At 44.8% G+C, this 20,262-nt stretch overlaps 2 protein-coding genes across 2 annotated transcripts; one reads left to right on the top strand and one right to left on the bottom strand.

Annotated features, from left to right (window-relative positions):
- Positions 1–1,161: 1,161 nt before the first annotated feature.
- Positions 1,162–9,447, bottom strand: NUDT9 (nudix hydrolase 9). Its single transcript, XM_009949593.2, has 8 exons — positions 9,314–9,447; positions 7,873–8,103; positions 6,320–6,415; positions 5,486–5,572; positions 4,074–4,185; positions 3,501–3,647; positions 3,191–3,275; positions 1,162–1,792 (listed from the first exon to the last, which is right to left on the bottom strand). Exons 1-8 carry the CDS (start codon positions 9,445–9,447, stop codon positions 1,617–1,619), a joined length of 1,068 nt encoding a protein of 355 aa, XP_009947895.1. The 3' UTR covers positions 1,162–1,616.
- A 685-nt stretch (positions 9,448–10,132) lies between these two features.
- On the top strand, positions 10,133–17,815 carry HSD17B11 (hydroxysteroid 17-beta dehydrogenase 11). Its single transcript, XM_009955495.2, has 7 exons — positions 10,133–10,342; positions 12,177–12,284; positions 12,923–13,054; positions 14,267–14,373; positions 15,736–15,873; positions 16,137–16,253; positions 17,624–17,815. The coding sequence occupies exons 1-7, from the start codon at positions 10,133–10,135 to the stop codon at positions 17,709–17,711; spliced, it is 900 nt and encodes a 299-aa protein (XP_009953797.1). The 3' UTR covers positions 17,712–17,815.
- The last annotated feature ends 2,447 nt before the right edge of the window (positions 17,816–20,262 follow it).

Genomic DNA, 20,262 nt, shown 5'->3' with positions numbered 1-20,262 from the left:
TCTTCATCTTTTCTCAAGAAAAAAATACACCCAAGGCATTTCAGTGATCCAAAGACCAGGAGTAGAAAGAGAAGGGAACTCCTGAAGCTGGCTGTGCCTTTTGTCCATTCTGAGTTTCACAGGTTCTCTCAGGTTTTGATCTGGCCCTACCAGACACTACCCAGTCTCCATACTATGCTGAGGACAGATTAATCAAAATAATTTCTGCCTAAGCAACCACTAGATCTTACCTACAATTTGAAGAAAGATTTTTGCCTAACTCAAGACTATGGAAGTTACTAAAACAGCATAAATGCTTTCTGTTGCAATAGAAAGACCACAGAGATCAAGTGTGCAGGAAGAGGTGAACAAAGACTGAAAAAAAATTAATAACTCTTAGGATTACTTTTTCCTTTGAAAGGAATATAACCAATAACTACAAGATTCCCAGGGCTCCCTGTGTAAACGCACATGACTCCTCCAGATTTCATTAGCTAATTGGGAAAAAGGAGTGGTGTTGAAAAGGAGCAAGCCCTCACATAATTCATTAGTTAAGCAGCATGTGTCCAACAGTCTCAACAATGCATGAGCATGTCACAGTACTGTTACACAAGGTAATTCCACACCGTGAACATTTATCACCACCCCACTTCAACATGTGGCTCAAAATTCATTAAGATCCATCCCCAGCTATCAAGCACTACTTTTAGCTGTTATTGTCACCAACTCTTGACAATATCACACAAGTAATAGCAATTACCCCTTGGAAAATGTCAAGCAAAAATGTCAGCAACTGTTGTGCAGCTCTTGTTACTAGCATAAATGCCATAGAAGGCCCACATCAGCCTCCTGACTGCAAGTTACTCATTACCTAAGCTGTAAAAAACCCACCACAATTTATAAGATTATACTTTAAGGCTGCTCTTTCCTATGGTCCTGTTTATGGCATAGTCTTCCCCCCAGCTGTACTGCCATAAGCAGTGGGAAGACAGGAACCTCAAAATCCAGCTCCCAAAATCAGTCATCAAGTTACATCCCCCAACAGCTATCTTTTTAGATAGAGGTGCTGTCAGATATTCAGATGTGAATACCATCCACACTGTAAACTAGAAAGCAATTAAATGTGAAAACTAATCTCTCAAAATAGAAAAATCACTGTATAGCCACGTTAAGTGAAACAACTCAGAAAAGAAATCTCACTTTATTTCGCAGCACTTTAATTGAAGTCATTATTCAGGTTATCATCCTACAACTCTCACATCCCTTAAGGATACATACTCCCAACAAGAAATCAGTGCAGAAATACAGACCTAAAGTTACAGCCTCTGAACTACAACCAGTCAGAACCCCAGTGTTGTCATGCAAATCTGCAGATATTACAAAATGGCTGCAAATAATGAAGATAAGAAAGCAAAACAAGGTAATGGCTCCACATTCATCTCATTTAACGCTAGCTGAGAAATCAAAAGCAGCAACCTGAAGTCTCTGACAAAAGCCTCTATTTATCACTGCCAAGTGTTCTTGCCAGCTGAATTTCACAGCATTTTCACTGAATTTCCACTGAAAAGGACAGTGCCATCTGCTTCAAAGTTGAAAAATTTATTCTCCCCTTGGTGTCCGTCTGTTCCTTGTTTACATCACTCACAGCACTCAGGACCAGGATCCTCACTCCAGTGGGCTCCCCATTTCTCAGTCACAAGCTTAATGAAGTAGCTATGACTTGCATACAGCTTGAGCTTCTCACTGATGTCAATCCACTTCACTACTCCAGCATCGTCACCTGCTTCCAGAGGCAAATTGTCCATTGTCTCACCTGTTCACAAAACAAGAGTTAGGACATGCTATTGCATCTTCTTTCCTACTTTCTCTTCTCACTTCTCATCAGCTCTGCCCTTCCACCTGACTCCTTCACAGGCAGCAACATTCAACTGCTTCTCAAAAGGAAACCAATTAAGCTCCTCACTGATTCTGTGCCAAAAACCTTTTTCATACTTGCACTATTTTAAGGCAAATTGAGCAGCAGAGGTGGTCTTAACTCCTTGTCACCACTCCTAGGGTACCATCAGCAGCGTGACATGTTACTAGAAATCATTACGACAACATGTATTCAACTTCTGGCAAGTTTAGCCAATCCCTCTGCCTCGATTTTTGTTTGTTTGGCTAATATTTCACTGCTTCCTTTCTCAGGTGCTACTCTACAGAACAAACTGAATTCTGAAACTTATATATGCTTATGGAAAACCAGAGTAAATAAATTTCACTGAAGGCCCCAAAAATCAAAAATAGTACTTGAGGGATGCAAAAAAGGCTTCTGAATTGCTCTCTGAAGTTTCTTACTCTGTTTTCAAAAAGAGTCCCAGGACTTCACAGATGACAACCAAAGAAATGGTTTTAAAATTATTACAAAATGTGATTAAAAACAAAGACCAAAGCAAGAGTATCTTCACTGTTTCTGGGGTCTGATAAATCAAGGACCAGTGACATACCTTCACCACTGCTATCTACTACTCAAAAGACAGTGGAAGTGCCACTATATGAAGTCTATGACTTGAATAAGTCAGAGACACCTAACTAGATTGATGCAGCTTAAAAAGTGAGATGAGAATCCAAGGTAACAGATAAAATAATTATCAATGTATGCCTATTCCTACTGATTCATAGACATAAAATAAGGTCCAATAATTACTCTGCCAGAGAAAGAGATAAAAGGTCTCAGAGCAATTACAACACCAAGGCAATAAATGCAGTGAAAATCTGCCATTGGCCAGAGGCAATACTCCAGAAGCACACACCAGTCACTAAAGCAAAAAATAACTAAAGAAACAGGTTATTCTTCCACCTCAGACTCATTAAAAAGGGAAATTAAACCAACTGAAGATAAATACAATAACAAGGAGGAACCCTTATGCAATGTTCAGTCTCCACACAAAGGCACATGGACCATAGCTTAGAACTAGCTAACAAACCAACAAATAATTGTCAGGCAAAGTCTGTATGCTCCTTATTTCAAGGCTGACAGAAACCACCTGTCATGGCTCAACATTTTAGGAGACCAGAGACCCTCATGTCCAGTATTGGTTTCAGTCTAATACTTTTCACCGGACTTGCATGCTCCCCCAGTTTCATTGCCAATCTCAGCCCAATGTATGTCCCAATTTCAGAGCAACATATAAAGTAAAAGGCAACTAAGAGCACCTGTGGAGATACCCACCGGTTTCATCATGATAGTTCACAGCCTCTGTCTCCATCCAGGCATTATCGGTGTTACGAGGGTCATCCACATATCCTTTGTACACCTAAGGCCCCGAACAAACCAAAACAAGTCCAGTGTCACAACAAACAAGGTGGAATCAGATTTTTTTTCTTTCCGTCCAATACTTTTGCCCTTACAGAGTTTTCAAGAGTCCCTTCTATTTCCTACACCATAATAACCCAAGCATCAGAGCTCATTTTCATTTCAGCTACGCTTTTTCACATTCCATACAGCAGCCAGTTACACGCCCAAAAGACACGGAGCTCACCACAAAGTGTTCCTGGCTGAATAGCTTGTGGAGTCGCTTCTCCAATTCCGCTTTCTCCTCAGGCGATTTCTGCAAGGAGTTCAGGGCCTCCTCCTCAAATTCTCGCTTCAGGGTAGCGCTAATCTTCTCCCCTGGGTCCACCATCCCCTTAGAGGAGAGAAAAGGATAAAAGGTGACTATCCCTCATATTCCACTTGTTTTCACTCCCCTTTTACTGGCTTTTAATATATCACATCCACCTGCATGATACTCTGGACATGGGAGGAACATTACACTTAGTTGTAAAGAGTGAGCACACACATCCTTCAAAACCTGCAACTGATTAAATTGTGCCTGCATTAAGCAAAAGACATGGTCAGAATCAAATAGGAGCAGCACCTTGCAATGCAGAAACAGCAGGAGGCACATCAGCTGACACTTGGGCAAAGCTAGTTTAAGGAGCATGTCTCCTCACCTCTGCAACCCTGAGGTAGTTCATCAAAAAGCATGCCTTTATCACACACACCCACCAGTTACTGCCTCGTGGCCTTACCAGCGGGGAAATGTCTACCGCCTCCAGAGCTTTGCTCTTACCCCTGGAATGGCCCACTCCCCACAGTCTCTCCTCTTGATAGCTACAAACTGTAAGACGTTTTTGCCAGTAACTGGATGAGCAACTTTATTGCCACTTCCATCCCTCTTCCACCTGCAGCAAACAACAAATAAGAAAATGTTTTGCTACTTCTCAACATGAGGGCCTGGCAGAGGAACAGCAAGGTGCCCGTGCTGCCACCTGTGCAGGGGCAAACAACGCGGAGAGAGAACAGTCACAGGGCAGGGGGGCTGATGGATCCCACCCAGCAAGATCGCAATCAAGGACAAAACACTGAGTTTTTCACACACCTCCCCCGACGGCATTTTCCTCAGCCAAAGGGGCAGAAACCACCCAAGAGCCACATTTCAGTAGCCATGCTGACAGCAGCAGCTCTTCCGAGCAGCACATCCTCTCCGCTGCAACGCTCTGCGCGCTGCCCTTGTGCCTGTCCATACTGAGGATCAGTATGCCTTCTGCTAGAGCAGAGCGTACATGCTGCAACACCTCCGAGCTGCTCACCCAGCACCAGCACAAGGCCACAAACACCCACCATCGCCCTCAGTAAAGAATTAAGAACTACCAATAGTTAAAGCAAAAAGCCACCTAAACAAAGACAAAAGAAAAACAGCATTTCCGTTACTTTCAAGGAAACAACTCAGTAGCATTGGCAGCTTTCTGAAAAGGGGAAGAAGTAAAATGCATTAGGACGATTTTCACAGCGGTTCCATCTTCGGCATGGCACTTCCTAGCTTGCATCTTTGTTAACTACACAATCTTTTCTGAATGCTTTCTTTAGCATGTACACACAGACCCTACTCACAAAAGCACCATTAGAGCATATACTTGCAAAAAAGAGAGGAGCTTAACCCCACCTCCTCCAATAATATACTAGGCCAAGTCAGTATTTCTTACAGAGCAAAAGCAGGCACGCTGCCTTTTTTTTTTTTTGCAGTTGTGTCATTATGACAGAAAAATCTATTCCTGCAATTTAACATGCCTCATCTAAGGCCTTTTGGCATTTACGTATACAGTACCCAAGTATCACATAATCCTTTCAGCTTTTACATTCGTTACTCAAGATTATTTATATAATGTATTTCTATTGAATCGCGCTTCCTGGGACGTGTTTTTTAAATCTGCTTCCTCAGCATTTCAGAAGCGATTGCTTGTCATTAGCAGTGAGTCCTTACTCTTTTCCAGAGACAAAGATTAAAAAAAATAATGAAATCAGTGTTCCACATGTCTGTATGCCTCTCCATTCAGATACTCATATCTGAATGGGCTTACACATAGAGAAACACACACTAAAGGCCCGTCAAAAGTAATAGGCTGTCCAGAGATGCACAGAAAAAGCAAAATGCATGGTTTTTTTGTGCTACTGCAGGGCACCTTTCAGTCACCTGCCCCTTACCTAGTTACAACAGGATCAGCAGCGTGGTTTGGTCCCCAGCGCCCTAACAATCCTCTGCCTGTGAGGCCAGTCCTTCCCACCGGATTTCTGAAATAAGTGGCACAGTACATTAAACATAGTTACCCATATTCAAAATATGCTCCATATAGGTTGAAAAAGCAGCTTTAAAAGAATCTTAAATAACAACAAAGGAAAGGACAGCAACATACCTTTGGTGCCACCATATGCTTTAAATAGCAAGAAAGACAAAGCATGGTTTTCTCCTTCATCAACCCCTTTTTGTGTTTGATAGCGCAGGGAAAGCAAATATACAAAATAGCTTTGCCATTTCCCAGATACTGTGTCCTGAGACACCCCTCATCAACTGTTACTCTCATTGTGCACACAACCCTGTCTGAAAACGGAATCCGGTTTCCAAGACTATAGATGCGTTAAGCATTCAATTATGTACAAATGACTAAAAGAAAAGAAATTATTTTCAGGTGAGATTACCTATCTGTGCTATGCCAGGATTTGTCAGCAGACAGAAATACCCTTCCACCCCACCATAGTGGAAACAATTAATTCAACAGACCCTGCTATTAACAGTGTTACACCTCCTCTAGTGTCACCCCAACCCTCTGTCATGGTAGTACTGGTCAACCTTTTAGTGCCTCTCTGCCACAACCTTCTTTCAGGAAGAACTCTCTAGCCCTGAGGTATCATTTTTCCTGTCTCTAGGAGAGACTGTCTTGATTTTATTCTAGCAGGTACCACGTATCAAAACTGACAGACCTGTAAGAGCTCTGAAACTACATCACTGAAACAAATATGCAAACAAAAAAACCCACTCACCGGGGCCTCCCGTTTTCAACCACATACAAGCCATTCAGACTCCTCCTCTCCACTTCTCCGTCTCTCTCGTTGAATTTGGGAGAAAAACCTTTATCACTGTGTGGCAAACAATAATTTAATAGAGATAAGTTATAAAACACAAAACATCCCTCTGCCCACAGAAGTTTGAGGGCCAACCACCAGATCAACAACACCCATTTGACCAATGAGCAGTTTTTACCAGAACTTAAGTTGCAGGCCCTCCCTTTTCTACAAGGGGCTGTAAAGTCTCAGACTTTACTGGTAACAGTCTCCCTGTATTTAGTTCTGCAGACAAAAGTGTGCCCCTCTAAAGTATTTAATATTGCATGTCTCTAGATTTTCATTTAGACAGGGTTTCAAAGGTGTTCTTGTTAAGGTTAGAGAAGGGTATTAGAAGGGTATTACCCATTGATAAAACTAAAAAAGGTTTTGCTAATTAAAAAAATTGAGCAGAAAACTTTATTAGATATGATTTATCAGAGCTGCAAGCTAATAATCATCAATTTTCAAAATTAGCTTATGCCAATCTCCTATGTGCACCTCTGAAAACTGATAGAGAAGAAGCAATCTGTCTACAGAAGTGTATTTCCTTTCCCAAAAGCAATTCCTCTCAAACCACCAAAGGTTTCAAACTACTGACTAGCTTCTTCCACACTAATGTGTAACAAGAAGTTACACTAATACCTAAAAAATGACCTGCGTTTTCAAGTATTAGCAACACCTACTCTACTAAAAGATTACCTGACACTTTCTCAACTATGCCTTGGCAGAACATGAGCAGCCCCACAGACTAAGGAGTAGTGTGCCTTGCAATCAGCAGAATACTAATTCAAATTAAGAGCAAATAGAAGCACATGTTCACACAGCAACGGAAAACAGGGAAGGTAAGGCTGAAACCTCAAGTCCCATTATCTTCTGATCTTTCTACACAGATGGGCACACAGAGGATTCACCATTTCATATTACCACAAGTTACACTAGATGCATGCATCTAACTTTCTAGCCAAGAAGTATACAGCATTCCTTGCGAGAATATATTCACAGAATCAATAAAAATGAATTCACACATTCACAAAAAAAAAGTCATGCATTCAACCTGTCACATTTCCTGAGTCAGAGGACTCAACTCAAGAACTACAATTCTACTTTAATTCTTTTCTCATCTTGCACTCAATCCATGAACAAACAAGCAAACAAGTATATTATGAAAATGTTCTCTGGAATTCTTAAGGAGAATTATGAGACTTTTACTTAGCTCACAACACAGAGAAGCAGCACTACACAGCATCAACAGCTGTCCATTATTCCAATTAACATTATTCTTATCTCAGTCACCTGTTCAGTAAAACCATGTGTCAGAGACCTTCACAGCTAACCCAAACCATTCAGTTCTCTAACCACCATTTTTCTAGGTCTTGACTTTCACACATCACTGTAGAATCACATGTCACTTAAGCTGGTATCTTACTCAACTGATCACTATTTCCTGCTTCCATGTTCACAGGAGAAAAAGAGCCATGATCTCCACTCACTTGATTTGGGGATCTGCCCAATTGGGTCCAGCCAAAACAGACATCGCAGTGTACTCCACAGGATTATAATCTTTCCACTCAATCAGCCAGCTCACTTTATCTTCGGGAATTTTGCTACGCTCAACATGTGATCCTGGATACGGGGAGGTGAGAGCTTTGTTGTGGTAGAGCTTAACATTGTTGAACATGTTAACAGGATGAAGATGGGACCAACAGTTTGCAGACAAGTTACTGAAAGAAAAAAAAAGAAAAAGACACCTCATTCATTAGGCTTTAACCCCATTATTTAATCCCAGACCTGCACAGTACATTATAGCAAGTGGAACAGACTAGGCTTTTTTCCAGAAAACAGCTCTCAGTAATATACTACTGCTTCTTTCAGACATCATGCAAATACTGAATTTTACCTTTAGCTTCTTGAAGTAGAAGTGTACTCTACCAGACACACATGAAGATTTCATACCATGAGTGAGAAACTGGGAACTAGAACTGCTATTCCAGACTGTGTGGAACACTGACTGGTTATTAACCACACACAAGGAACACCTCAAAGGTATTTACCATAAATGCAGCAGGAAGGCCTGCTTGGGCATTAAATCTCCATGTGGGCATTTAATCTACAAACCAGCCCAGCCTTATAAGAGTCCTGCTCTCACATCCAGTGGTATACCAGGTAAGAGCAAGAATGAAATATCCAAAAGCCTGAGCAACACAGCTCTACAAGTTGCTATAACCACCACAATATCACACTCTGCAACACCACCTAAGATAACACTTTTTTTTTTTTTTTTCAATTTCAAGGAAGGCTAGAACTATCAAACTAGTTAAGCTAAAAGAAAAGAATGCTTGAGACCTCTAGTGACTTTATTTTGCCATGGGGTTTTGGGAGGTGAAAGACCAGTCAACAATAAAATACTTAACAGCAAATTAGATGACAGTGCCTGATCAGGAGCTGTTAAAGACTCTACAAAGATTTCCTTTAACATACAAAGTGGCCTTTCTGTACTCCATTTTTTTTTTAACTATTACAAAAGTAAAGAGGATTATTTTAGACAAGAGGCTCAACTCTCAGCAAGGGGCTATAACCTACAAGAGTACTCTAAACCCAAGATTTTTACAAGTTCTTGGTGAAAAGCTTTTTTCAAAAAAAAAAAAAAATCAGTAAAGAATTACTTCCAGCATGTAAGAAAATATATCTCCTCTGCAAAAATGCATCCAGGCTTCAACAACTTAACATCTGAGCAAGGTGATGATGGGACTTGTAAGCTTCAGTTAAAAAAAGAAAAAAGCCACTCATACATTAAGTATTAACTCTATTGAACCCAGATGCAAATATTGGACTATAAATAAGAGAACAGGCCAGGCTTTTTCAAAACCAGCAGATCAGTTCTAAACTTCGCACTCCTGCTATGAAACCTCCACCATCAACAGGCCACGGTACCTGAGGGGCGGGCGGCGCTGGAGAACACACCGCGCAGGCTGGGTGGACAGCGCAACAGTGACAGAAAACACGGCGACCGCCCTACCGAAACCGAACACCGTCGCCGCACGCAGAGCGCCGGCGAGCAGGAGCATCGACGCCGCCACCGACTCCACCTCGGCAGGGGTAACGCCCGCCACAGCTCCACAGCGCCGCGCCCAGGCCTAAGACGCCAGAGTTGGACCGGGTGGACGAGACGGCCCGGGCCGAACTCCCGCCCGCTCCCCGCTCCCCGAGCCGGAACCGCTGGGTCCCCTCAGCCCCGCCCTCTACCCGCCCGGCCGGGCCGGGCCGGGCCGGGTCGCGAGGTCCCTCCCGCCCAACGGCCGCGGCCCTCTTTACAAGCTCGCCTCTCATTGGGCGGAGCGCCACCAATCGCCAGCGCCCCCAGCCCCTCTGGTTTTTTTTCTTTCCCCCCCCCGCCCATGGACGCGCCCCCTCCCCAAACGCCGCACTCTGATTGGTTGTTGCGGCCCTGCCGCCTCTCCTCGCCCCCTGGTGGCGGCCCGGGCGCGGCGATCGCGATCACCCAGTTCCAGGGCGCGGCGAGGGGAGCCCGGGGCCCAGGCGGGGCGGGGCGGCGTGAGCCGAGCCGAGCCGAGCCGAGCCGAGCCGGGCGGCGCGGCGAGGGGGCGGTTCCTGCCGGGGCAGAGGCCCGTGACTGACGGGACGAGCGGAGCGCGCTGCGGCGTGCCGCGGGCTGCTGGTGCATCACCGACCCGCGTCCTCCCCCCGAGAGAGCCAAGTCCAGCCCGGCGGGCAAAGGGCTTGCGGAAAGAAATGAATCCGTTTCTGGACCTTCTCCTGGTTTTGGCTACGCTCGTCTACTCCTACTTAGAGGCTTTTGTGAAGCTCTTTATCCCCGTGAAGAGAAAGTCTGTCAGTGGGGAGCTTGTTCTTATCACAGGTGCTGGCCATGGCGTGGGGAGAGCGACTGCCTTCGAGTTCGCCAAGCGTCAGAGCAGGCTGGTTCTGTGGGACATCAATAAGGTAATGGTACAATTCGTGTCTTCACTCGTTCATCTCTGAGGCCACTGGGTTTTAATAGTGTAAGAAAGGCTGCATACAGTCTGCACCCACATCACCTCCCTCCACGTCTGCTCCCAGCAGCTCACGGTCAGCTCAGGGACTGGGATGCTGGTCGCCAGTGCAGGGTTTGGCCCCACTTGCACCAGAGGACGTAGGTGCCTGCGTCCCACACTTACTTAGTGCTAAGCAGCGAGGTACCACACACAGCATGTCAGAGAGTCTCTGCAAGAGGGAACACAATGGTCAGCAAGCTGCTGTTGGAACCACTGCCTTGGCTGGCGGGAAAAGGCACGCTCGGACCAGAAGCCTGTTTCTACAGAGAAGCGGGTTTACCTTCTGCTCTCTGCCTCCCTAGCCTCAGAGATTTTGCATACATTGCTGAAAGATGTGTCTCTGCTCATATTGACAGGCAGCACTGCGTTGAGCTGCATATGAGCCCTGCTGCCCTCTGGCACAGTTATGCATGTAAATGGCACATTACTAAATGTTTGCACTTGCCCAAACTCTTTCTTTCAGATAATTTGACTACGACAAAAAAAGGCCTTGTCGAGTGGAGGATGGACAGGTACAAACATGCAGAATGTCATTCAGTAGGGATCAAGGCAAAGTCCTGAGCGATCGATTGTACAGAGCGGGTGAGCAGCTGGGTAACAGTGCACGGGAACAGTTTCTGACACAGTGGATCAGAAACTGCAGAGGAGTTCATCGTGTCCGTGTTCACTGGAATAGAGGAAGAAGGAAAAAATTTAACAGCAAGTGAGTGAGCTTTGCTGCTGGGAAATATATTGTAAGGATGGAGATAAGCAGGCCCTGAAATACATTGCCAAGAGACGCAGTGCATCCTGAAGGTTTTAAGAAAAATTTAGATGATGATAGAAGGTCAGAAACAGCATGACCCTGTTGATCCTGCTTTGAGGCAGAAAGCTGGGCTTTTATATTAGCTCACTCTAATATAAAAGATGGACATCACCAAATGCTCTTCACACTACTGACCATGTCCTACAAAACCTCCAAAATGTTGAGGCAAAGGATGAAATGCCTAGACCACACTAATGGAGAAAAATGTGGCTGAATGAAAAGAGCATCTTCCTATTTGGACAGTCTTCTGTCATAGGAACAGATGTTCAGACCCAAGACATGAACTGGGACAACACTTCACACTTGCTTGTTACCGAGCGAAAAGAAAGCTGACACTGTTTCCAGGGAGCAGTGCTTGGGCTCTGGCATTCAACACGGTTTCAGTCCTTCACCGAGACAGGCAATATGTCCACAAATGCATCTCAATGGAGCATGTCTCCCATATGTGTCAAATGCTGCCCTCATAAGGAAGCTCTCTCTACATTGTGCACTTTGGAGCACACTTCTCAGATCCAGTCTGTGAATGCAGAAGTGCACAGGGCCACTTTTCATATCTCGGGGGTGTCAGCCAGGCCTGCGTTTTAAGTGCTCTGCTTACAGTCACGGTGTCTGCCTGCGGTGCTGTGGAAGTCACTGAGTGCCCCCTTCCTGCAGCCTAGTGACATGTGCTTTACCAAGGCAAAATCACTCGTTGCCACATTCCCTTTCTGGCATGCATTCTACGCAGGTCCAGAATTTAAGGTCAGAATACTGGCCCTCCCATGGACCCCGGCTACAGCTCTTTCCCGGGGTAGCCATGAACCGGTTGGGGGCTTGGCAGTGGTTATGCAATCAGGATAAATCTTCAGCCTCTAACTGGCCTGCTGTAGTGCCCGAGCAGCAACATGCGGACAGGGTACAGTTGTGCACACGTGTCTTTCTTTTCTGCCTCTTACAGCAGAGCATTGAGGACACGGCAGCAGAATGCGAAAGGCTGGGAGCCACTGTTCACGCCTTTGTGGTGGACTGCAGGAAAAGGGAGGAAGTCTACAGCACTGCAGAGAAGGTAGGGGAGCAGGGGCACATTCAAAGGCTTACCCAAACATGCTCGATTTTCAGAAAAGTCAGGAAAGCAAGAGAAGAGGTATTGTATGCAAATCATGCAAGCCTTTGGAACCTCCCCACTTCTTGCTGCTTTCTGTATGGAGTGTGAGGTAACAGTTCCAAGATCGCAGCCAGTCTCATCCTCTCTTGTGAGGATCCGGTGCATCACACCTCGTTGCCAAGTTTACTCTTTAGACTTCCAGCCCTGAAGGAACTTCTGCCTTTTTGTTCCCTGAACAGCACACAGGCAACGCTGAGGACATTTGAAACATGTCATTGTAAAGGGTATGGTCCAGCTGGCTCAAAACAGTCTGTACATCCGTAGTCCCAACCATAACTACACAGAGCATGCTGCGTCTGTGGGCAATATGTGGAAGACTATAAATACTGGCAGTAATTAAGAGAGAAGCGTCAGATCTAAACCAGATTTCATGGCACCACTGCACAGTTCCTACCACATCTGGAAATGTGGAGTGATCTTCCTCTCCCTAAACGAAACAACATTAAGAATTAAATTAATTGTCGCTCATCTTCCACAGCCTTGCATTTTTTTGATAACAAATGACATGCATCTTTCTGTGGGTTTTTTTTGTCCAAAAGGTGAAAAAGGACATTGGGGATGTCTCCATCCTGGTGAATAACGCTGGTGTGATTACAGCTGCCGACCTACTCTCAACTCAGGACCACCAGATTGAAAGAATGTTTGAAGTCAACATTCTTGCTCACTTCTGGGTAAGGGCCACTACTATCTTTGTACCTACTTATTTTAGGAGCAAGGTTGAGGAGGCATATTTAGACTAACAATTATTTGCAGCTACCAGTGAATTACAAAAGCATCTTTTGGACATGTGTAGCACAGGGGCACCCAGCTGGGCTGACTGTTGGGAAACTTGATCTTGCTGATCTGGGCTGGCCCCATTTTTTCATTCTCTCTTTTCTCTGTGTGAGCTACCCAACAACGGCCTCATCTGTAGCATGTTTTTGTCTCTGCCAGAGGTGTATTAGTGTTGTTCTTCGCATTGAGTCATTTGGGCACCCACAGCTGAGTGCTGAGACCCCGCAAGTAGAAGATACACGGCTGAAAAATACAAAGCAATGCTTTTGTCCGCTGTCCAGCACAAAAGACAGCTGGCATGTGTCCTGAATGGTCAGGCAGGTGTGGGCCGGGCAGAGGGGAGGGCCGGCCCTGCAGCAGCCAGCAGAGCCCGGCCACAGGGCACAGTGAGGCCTGTCCCCTCCCTGGCTGCACCCACCAACTCAGCTAATCTCCCTGGGCACTCTTTCTCTCATAGTTTGTACCTCACAGTGTCACCACCTTCCCTTCTGGCTCCTTGAACTACTTCCGAGTCCGTCTCCCATCAATCCGGCCTCTTCTCATGATTTGTACCTCCCTCTTCTCTCTGTGGACTTTCTCACAGGTTTCTCCCAGCAGCCTGAGTTGAGGTGACATAGCTGGGCCCTGTCAGAGCTGGGCCCTGGTTCCTTGACACACTCGCAGCTGAGCTCTGTGGTAGGGCAGCTGCCAGCGGGGGTTACAGAGCGGGAAGGTTTCAGCTGTTAAGGACTTGTTGGTTGCAGCAGAAGAAAAGAGATGCTACAGATTGATGAGCTGTACGTGCTGGGGTAAGACACTGGTAGTATTGCTGCTGCCACCTGAAACCTGAAAAGCTGCATAGGAAAGATGTGAGACTCAGCTCCTGTTTACAGCTGACTTCCTGAAACATTCCTGCTTGGAAAATAGGTTGCCAGTTGTACCAGCTGAACGGAGAACATGTATCTCTGTAGCTCTTAGTCTGAGGTGCTGTGCAGCACATAGCATTAGCAATAGCGTCAGTCACTTAATTAATGATAATCAGGGTCAATGTTGAATATGCCTAAGAAAACATTGTTCTTTTCCTCCCCACCCACCCCCCTTTTTGCTTCTTGGTTTGAATGACTTTCAAGACCACAAGAGCTTTTCTGCCAACCATGATGAAAAACAACTACGGTCACATTGTCACGGTGGCTTCAGCAGCAGGTCATTTTGTGACTTCTTTCATGGTGGCTTATTGGTAAGTGATTTTAAAATCAGCTTGCTTTTTGTGTTTTTTGCTTTTAATTGTGTCTTCTCCATCAGCAGGCGTAGAAGAACCAAAATAATCCTCCCACTCAATACGGTCCGTCCAAAGGACCACGCTAAGGAGGAAAAAAGCGCAACAGCTAGCACTTAAGGATGCCTGGAGGTTCCTGCTGATTTGCTTATTAGCTTTGACTGAATCAGGAGCAATGCTTGTATGAGGGATGAGTCACGTGATGCTTCAACTAACAAAAGCTTCTCCTTTTTCCTCTCCTTTACTGATCCAGACTTTTGCTTAGCCAAAAAGGTATCCTCTTCCCTTCTTAGAAAGTAGTGCTCCTGTGAGTTGTTGTAGTGTTGTCAAGTAAACTCCTAGTGAGTAGCTTTTGATCTTTCTACCATTGTGGCAGTGACTGTAATGTATAGAAATACTTCTGTCATCATGAGATAAAATTGCCTTTTGACTGTAAAATTACTTTTCAGAAGGTAAAAACATGATAATGCTCACTGTGTTGTGAGCAACCCAACGGATGCAACTGAGAGGCCGATGCAGTGCCTATTTTACTAGAAGCACTTGGATCATGGTGCATGAACAGAAAAACTGTTAGCTGGCATATTGTCATTCTGCATCAGATCTAGCCCTTTATAATAGCAGCTCCAGGCAGAGCGATCTTCTCCTGGGAACACTCCTTAGACAGTCACTCACTACTGGCAAAATGAGAACTCCCCAGCCAGGGATTTTACTGGGATTAAACTGTCCAAATCATTAGCAGTCAATACACGGATTCTCTGGTTCTACTTTCTTTGGAGCTGATTTATCCTTTTGGCCTGCACCAATTTCTGTGGCAGTACGTTCCTCAACTTTTGCATGCATAATGATCCTCTATTTCAAAACACACGCACAAGTGTAGCGAGACACTCCTGTGGGGTGTGAGAAACAGGAGAGGGTTGTTCTCCATTTCCACCTTGCCCATCCTTCTTAATTGTAGAGATTCAGGCTGCATTCCTTCTAAGAATCTTCTCACATGGGAAAAAAGGGAAGTCCATTGATTGATGATCGTTAGTTACCTAAGAAGTAGTTTTCTAAGAATTCCGGACGTTCATCTGTTTGTTCACCATTAAGGTGACTTTTTCTGAGACACCCACTCTGCATTTTGCAGTTACTTCCCCAGGCAGCAATCCAGCACTACACTCTGGCACGGGGAAAATGAAAAGTAGTCTCTTCCCTGTCTCTCAGCTGGATTACTTTTTTTTTTGCCTCCTAGTCTGTCCTGTGGCATCTTTTAGGTCATTTCTATTTACAGAAAGTTAGAAATAGTATTTCTGCCTTCTCATTTGTGCTTTTTGCCTTCTGCAGTTCAAGCAAGTTTGCTGCAGTTGGATTTCACAAAGCTCTGACAGAGGAGCTGTCTACCCTGGGAAAGGACGGAATAAAAACTACTTGTCTTTGTCCGGTTTTTATAAACACTGGATTTGTCAAAAACCCCAGTACAAGGTAACTATCAAAACTCCGCCTTCCTGTCCTTCCTTCTTTGCATCACGGCACTACATGTTAGCCCCAGCTTTAGGCCTTGTATTCAAACTCACTAGACAAAAACAGTGTATACAATTGGCTGAAGAAAATCTGCTGTGTTATTTAACTCACATAATGGTTGCATTTGAATTACCTGAGTTTGGGCATATGCGAATCATCCTACCTCACCTAGTACCACCCGTGTTTTACCACCGTAGCTCTTACATGTATGTTTTCCTGTGTAGGCTTGGAAAGATTTTGGAAATTGAAGAAGTTGTAGAGGCCTTGATGGAAGGAATACTGACCAACCAGAAAATGGTTTTTGTTCCATCACATCTAAGCTTTGCTTTATTTTCCGAAATGTAAGTAGCAAAAAAAAGGGGAGGGAGGGAAAACCACATCAGTGCTAACTACCTGAGTATACGAGCATCACACTTGTAACACCTGATTCAAGACTGGGTTTTATTTTATGAGGAACTGCATTTTGCACTCATGGTAATTAAAAGATATGGTTTGGCAGCACAGAGAAACCCTGGGATGACAGCTGGACAGCAGAAGTTCCCATTCAACCCAGTGTCATTTACTTTGTATTGGCTTCAGTGTTGGACATCAATATGCCTGTAGTAACTAGATAATGTGTGTTTGCAGGAGAGAATATTATTTCTTAAACAACCATTCATCTGAAATATTTTAGTATGAGCAGAACACGTAACAAGGCAATGAAATAGCAGTGGTTCTTTCTAATGACAGCAGCAAACATCACACACAGCTTGTTTTGAGCCCTCACATAGGTGCTTGTGATCCACTTTCTGCAGCTGACTGTTCTCAGTGGAGAACTCAACTGCTTTACAGCCTGACAGGGAAGGAGAAGGAGAACAAGACACTGTGTTTTCTTCACAGATTGCCATTTCTCTTGGGCTTGGGAACAGCAGTTTCTCTGAACCAGCAGCCCCAGTGTAGTTCCAGCAGGGCTGAGGACCTGCTGCTTATGAGTGTTTGTTTCTTCATGTCAACACCAAAGACTGAGGTCACAGAGGCTGGGAAAGTTGCTTCAAAAGAGCTCTACTGCGTCTGTCTGCCACATAAAGAAAGATTTGTCCTCTCACATGTCTTTAACATCCAGTGTAGCTGCTCTGCTGAGGAGGCATTTTTACTAGCTCAGGTTCCAAACCTGGAATTCACATCAGAACAACCAAGTTAATTTTTCAGTTCACTTGTACAGTATTCCATGAAATACTTGGTAATATCTTATTTGCAAAACCTGACAACAGGTAGTGCTTTTTTTGTCTTAATTTGGGGCAGGGGTGACACAAAGAGACATGACTCATATGAAAAGAAATCCTAGGGGTGGAAACTGCACTTCTGTTTTAACATCTCATCGTTCCATAGGCCTGCTGCTTTTCAGAGCGTAAAACACTCAATGCGAACCCATCTCTGTTCAATACTGAACCTTCTTGGATCCTGCAGCAATATTCCAACCCAAATACTGCCCAGTAGATACTCAGCCTTAAAACTGTCATAAAAGGACATGGGTGAGATTGGCGTTAAACTAAACAGAGATTGATGAAGGCTCTGTATTCTTTAGAAATAATGCCTGGTTTAAGCCTTGATCTCAGTTTGTGGGTGCACCTTTCCGCTCCCAGACCAGCCCTTTCTTCACCTGTGGTGCCGCTTTTTCCCATGATTTAAGTTTCTTATCCCACATTGAATTTCATGTTATTATCTCTTTCAGGTTGTTCCCAGAACGCACCTTGGCTGTTCTGAAAAAGCTGACTGATGTCAAGTTTGATGCAGTTGTTGGGCAGAGAAGCACCCAGTGAGAAGCAAAAATTGATTTCTTATTTCCCAGTGGCACGAGTGAAAACAGAACACATGCTGAGCGTAGTTTGGCTGGTTTGATTCAGTGCAGAACTAAGACAGATGCTTCCAGGCCATCATTTCCAAGCACACCTAAGGGTTTATCCCACGCCTACAGCAGGGACATACCTGCATAACATGGAGTGTTAACAAATCAGAGACGCAGCTCTAGAAGCCTAAAGGGCTGCTTTGGCTGCACGTCACATCACCTCTGTCTCCTAGTGCTGAGGCAGACAGGAATTCCCATAAAGCCCGTCTTTGGCACAATACAGCTGCCTGCTGGAGTGCAAAGGGATTGCCTGAGAATAGACTCATCCCTGAGCAAAAGTACCTTGCAAGAAGCAATTTATAGAGGAGGTGAGTGGCCTGTTTCACCTTAATTTACCTTTTTAAATTTAAAAACAATGTGCTCTAATGAACACTCGCAGTTTCGTGTGCTTTTGTAGTGAGTACATGAAACAATACAGCCTTGTTTGTAATGTAATACCTAATTACATTGATTATTAATTATGCATTAGTACCATCAACATGCCTTATTTTGAATAAATACAGTTCTTTAACACAGAGGTGTCTCTCAGCAGTGAAATTCATAACCAGGTCCTAGAGGTGCATTTGAGGTATGGTATCAAGTAGTATACCCTTTTCCCGTATTATTTCTCACACTGCTCATCTGCGGTTCCCAGACACATTTATTACACCTTCCTGTGAATACAGTGCAGTATTTCTCTACAAATTACCGGGCGCCCTCTTGCATTTCATGCATGCTAGAGAATGTGATTTATTTCACGAGAACGCAGACCAATTTGGACTTTTTTTTCTCCTTACATTGCAAGGCAAATAATCCAACCTAAAGGAAATTCTGCTGCCTGTCTGCTTCAGTATTCATAAGTCATACTCATGTATTAAAGAATAGAGCAAGGTTATGCTGAGCCATGGGCTTTTTTCACAGGCAGCAGGCAAGTTTAAGTTGAAGTCCACATGGGTTCTGCATCTGTGTATAATGCAAGAGCAGGTTGGAACTCCTCAATACATCTTCATTTTGACTAATTAACACATTCATCGCAGCACAAAGTTACACCCATGCAGACACTGGATAACACATGTGCTTCCTTCTGTCTCTTCAAACACATGTGCACCAGACCGAGGGTTTTTGTATTCCACCCCTCTGAAACGATGCCTCACTGCCTGGAAAAGATGCTACAGCAACAACATCCCTGTGTGATCCTGACCTTTACATTCCCAACACCGCTCTGCCCCTTATAGGTGCAGGAGAGCAGCGGAGCGGGGATTCTTGGCAGGACGAGGCACGCCAGGTGCCCCAGTAGGGGCGAGGCAGGCATCACACCAACGGGGCGCTGCCCCACTGCTCCACAGAAAGCACGGCAGAGCAAGTTCCACAAGAGTGAAAGGGTCAGCCAGAGTCTGCCAACCGCCAGGCCAGGCTGCAGGGACGAGGCAGGTCCTCAGTCACACTGGAAAGCCATATCAGGATCAGCAAGGTACAGGGCCAGGCATGGCACAGCATCAGTCCCATCCCCATCGCAAGCCAGCAGCCTGCTCTGGCGGGACCCGCCTTGACCAGGAGGTTGAACTCCCAAAGGTCTTTGGCCTGTGATACAAGAGAACAGCGCCTGATGAAACACAGGTCAAACACTTCTTCAGAGCACAGATTATCTTTCTACCCACTTGTGCAACTCCCGACTGCGTCAGGCATTTGCTGGCTTGTAGCCATGAGGGAGGCCTGAATATGCTGCCACCCTCGGCACAGCTGGAAATGGGTGGCTTCCAGTGGAATCCATCCCACTCACGTGAGCATTTTATGTTGCTCTGTAAACTCAGGTTCTTCAGAAAAGGGAGAGCCCTCGTCACCCAGCTCTTCCTGCTCTTAGGTGGCAAGAGGTAGGAGTTTGTGCTGCTGGCAGCACAAAGGGTTGCTAAAATGACACAAAAGTGGTTTCCTTTTTGCTACTGTAACATTCATGTAACAGGACATTCAGGGTGTGGCAAAGCAGAAGTTTCCAGCTTGGGACCTCTTGCTTCCTAGTGCAAAATTCTGATAGCCAAGAAAGGAAAAGAAAGGGGTTTGCAAATTTCTAGGAACAAAAAAACAGTTAAAAGCCAACTAAAGAGTATGAGACATGGGTCGCATTTAAAACCAAGGCCCTCCAAACCCCAAAACATTTGAGAAGCATGCTTTGAGTCCTGAAGGATAAAGGAGGCCAATTTGCATGCATGTACAGTGAGTTATTTTGTTAAGTCTCTTTTCCCTGCCTCAGAGGCATCCCCCAAATCTGAGAACAGTGATTTAATGTTGTGTCTACCGTGAAAGAAGTTCTTTGGTTTTTGCTGTTTCTGCTTTTATTTGAGCTACATATTCAGGTCTTGCTAAGGGGACAGGCCTGTCACATCTGAGAGCCACTTGGTTTTCTCCATGTTGCCTGAGACTCCAAGTCTTCTGCTTGGCATAAAGAAACAGACACAAAAGCAAGGATTTAAACTTTCATCTCCTGAACA

The sequence above is a fragment of the Leptosomus discolor genome, chromosome 4 (assembly GCF_034619465.1).
Source record: "Leptosomus discolor isolate bLepDis1 chromosome 4, bLepDis1.hap2, whole genome shotgun sequence".
NCBI lineage: Eukaryota > Metazoa > Chordata > Aves > Leptosomiformes > Leptosomidae > Leptosomus > Leptosomus discolor.
The sequence above is the reverse complement of the archived record's forward strand: the minus strand, read 5'-3'. Positions and strand labels throughout refer to the sequence as shown.

What these genes read in the sequence shown, in the direction of transcription:
- NUDT9 (XM_009949593.2), bottom strand. Translation starts at nt 9,447, where the DNA reads ATGCTCCTGCTCGCCGGCGCTCTGCGTGCGGCGACGGTGTTCGGTTTC. An exon ending in GTTGAAAACGGGAGGCCCCG is followed by an intron (nt 5,573 to 6,319) that starts GTGAGTGGGTTT and finishes CACTTATTTCAG; the next exon opens with AAATCCGGTGGGAAGGACTG. An exon ending in TCAGCCAGGAACACTTTGTG is followed by an intron (nt 3,276 to 3,500) that starts GTGAGCTCCGTG and finishes TCGGGGCCTTAG; the next exon opens with GTGTACAAAGGATATGTGGA.
- HSD17B11 (XM_009955495.2), top strand. Translation starts at nt 10,133, where the DNA reads ATGAATCCGTTTCTGGACCTTCTCCTGGTTTTGGCTACGCTCGTCTAC. An exon ending in TCTACAGCACTGCAGAGAAG is followed by an intron (nt 12,285 to 12,922) that starts GTAGGGGAGCAG and finishes TTTGTCCAAAAG; the next exon opens with GTGAAAAAGGACATTGGGGA. An exon ending in TTTGCTTTATTTTCCGAAAT is followed by an intron (nt 16,254 to 17,623) that starts GTAAGTAGCAAA and finishes TATCTCTTTCAG; the next exon opens with GTTGTTCCCAGAACGCACCT.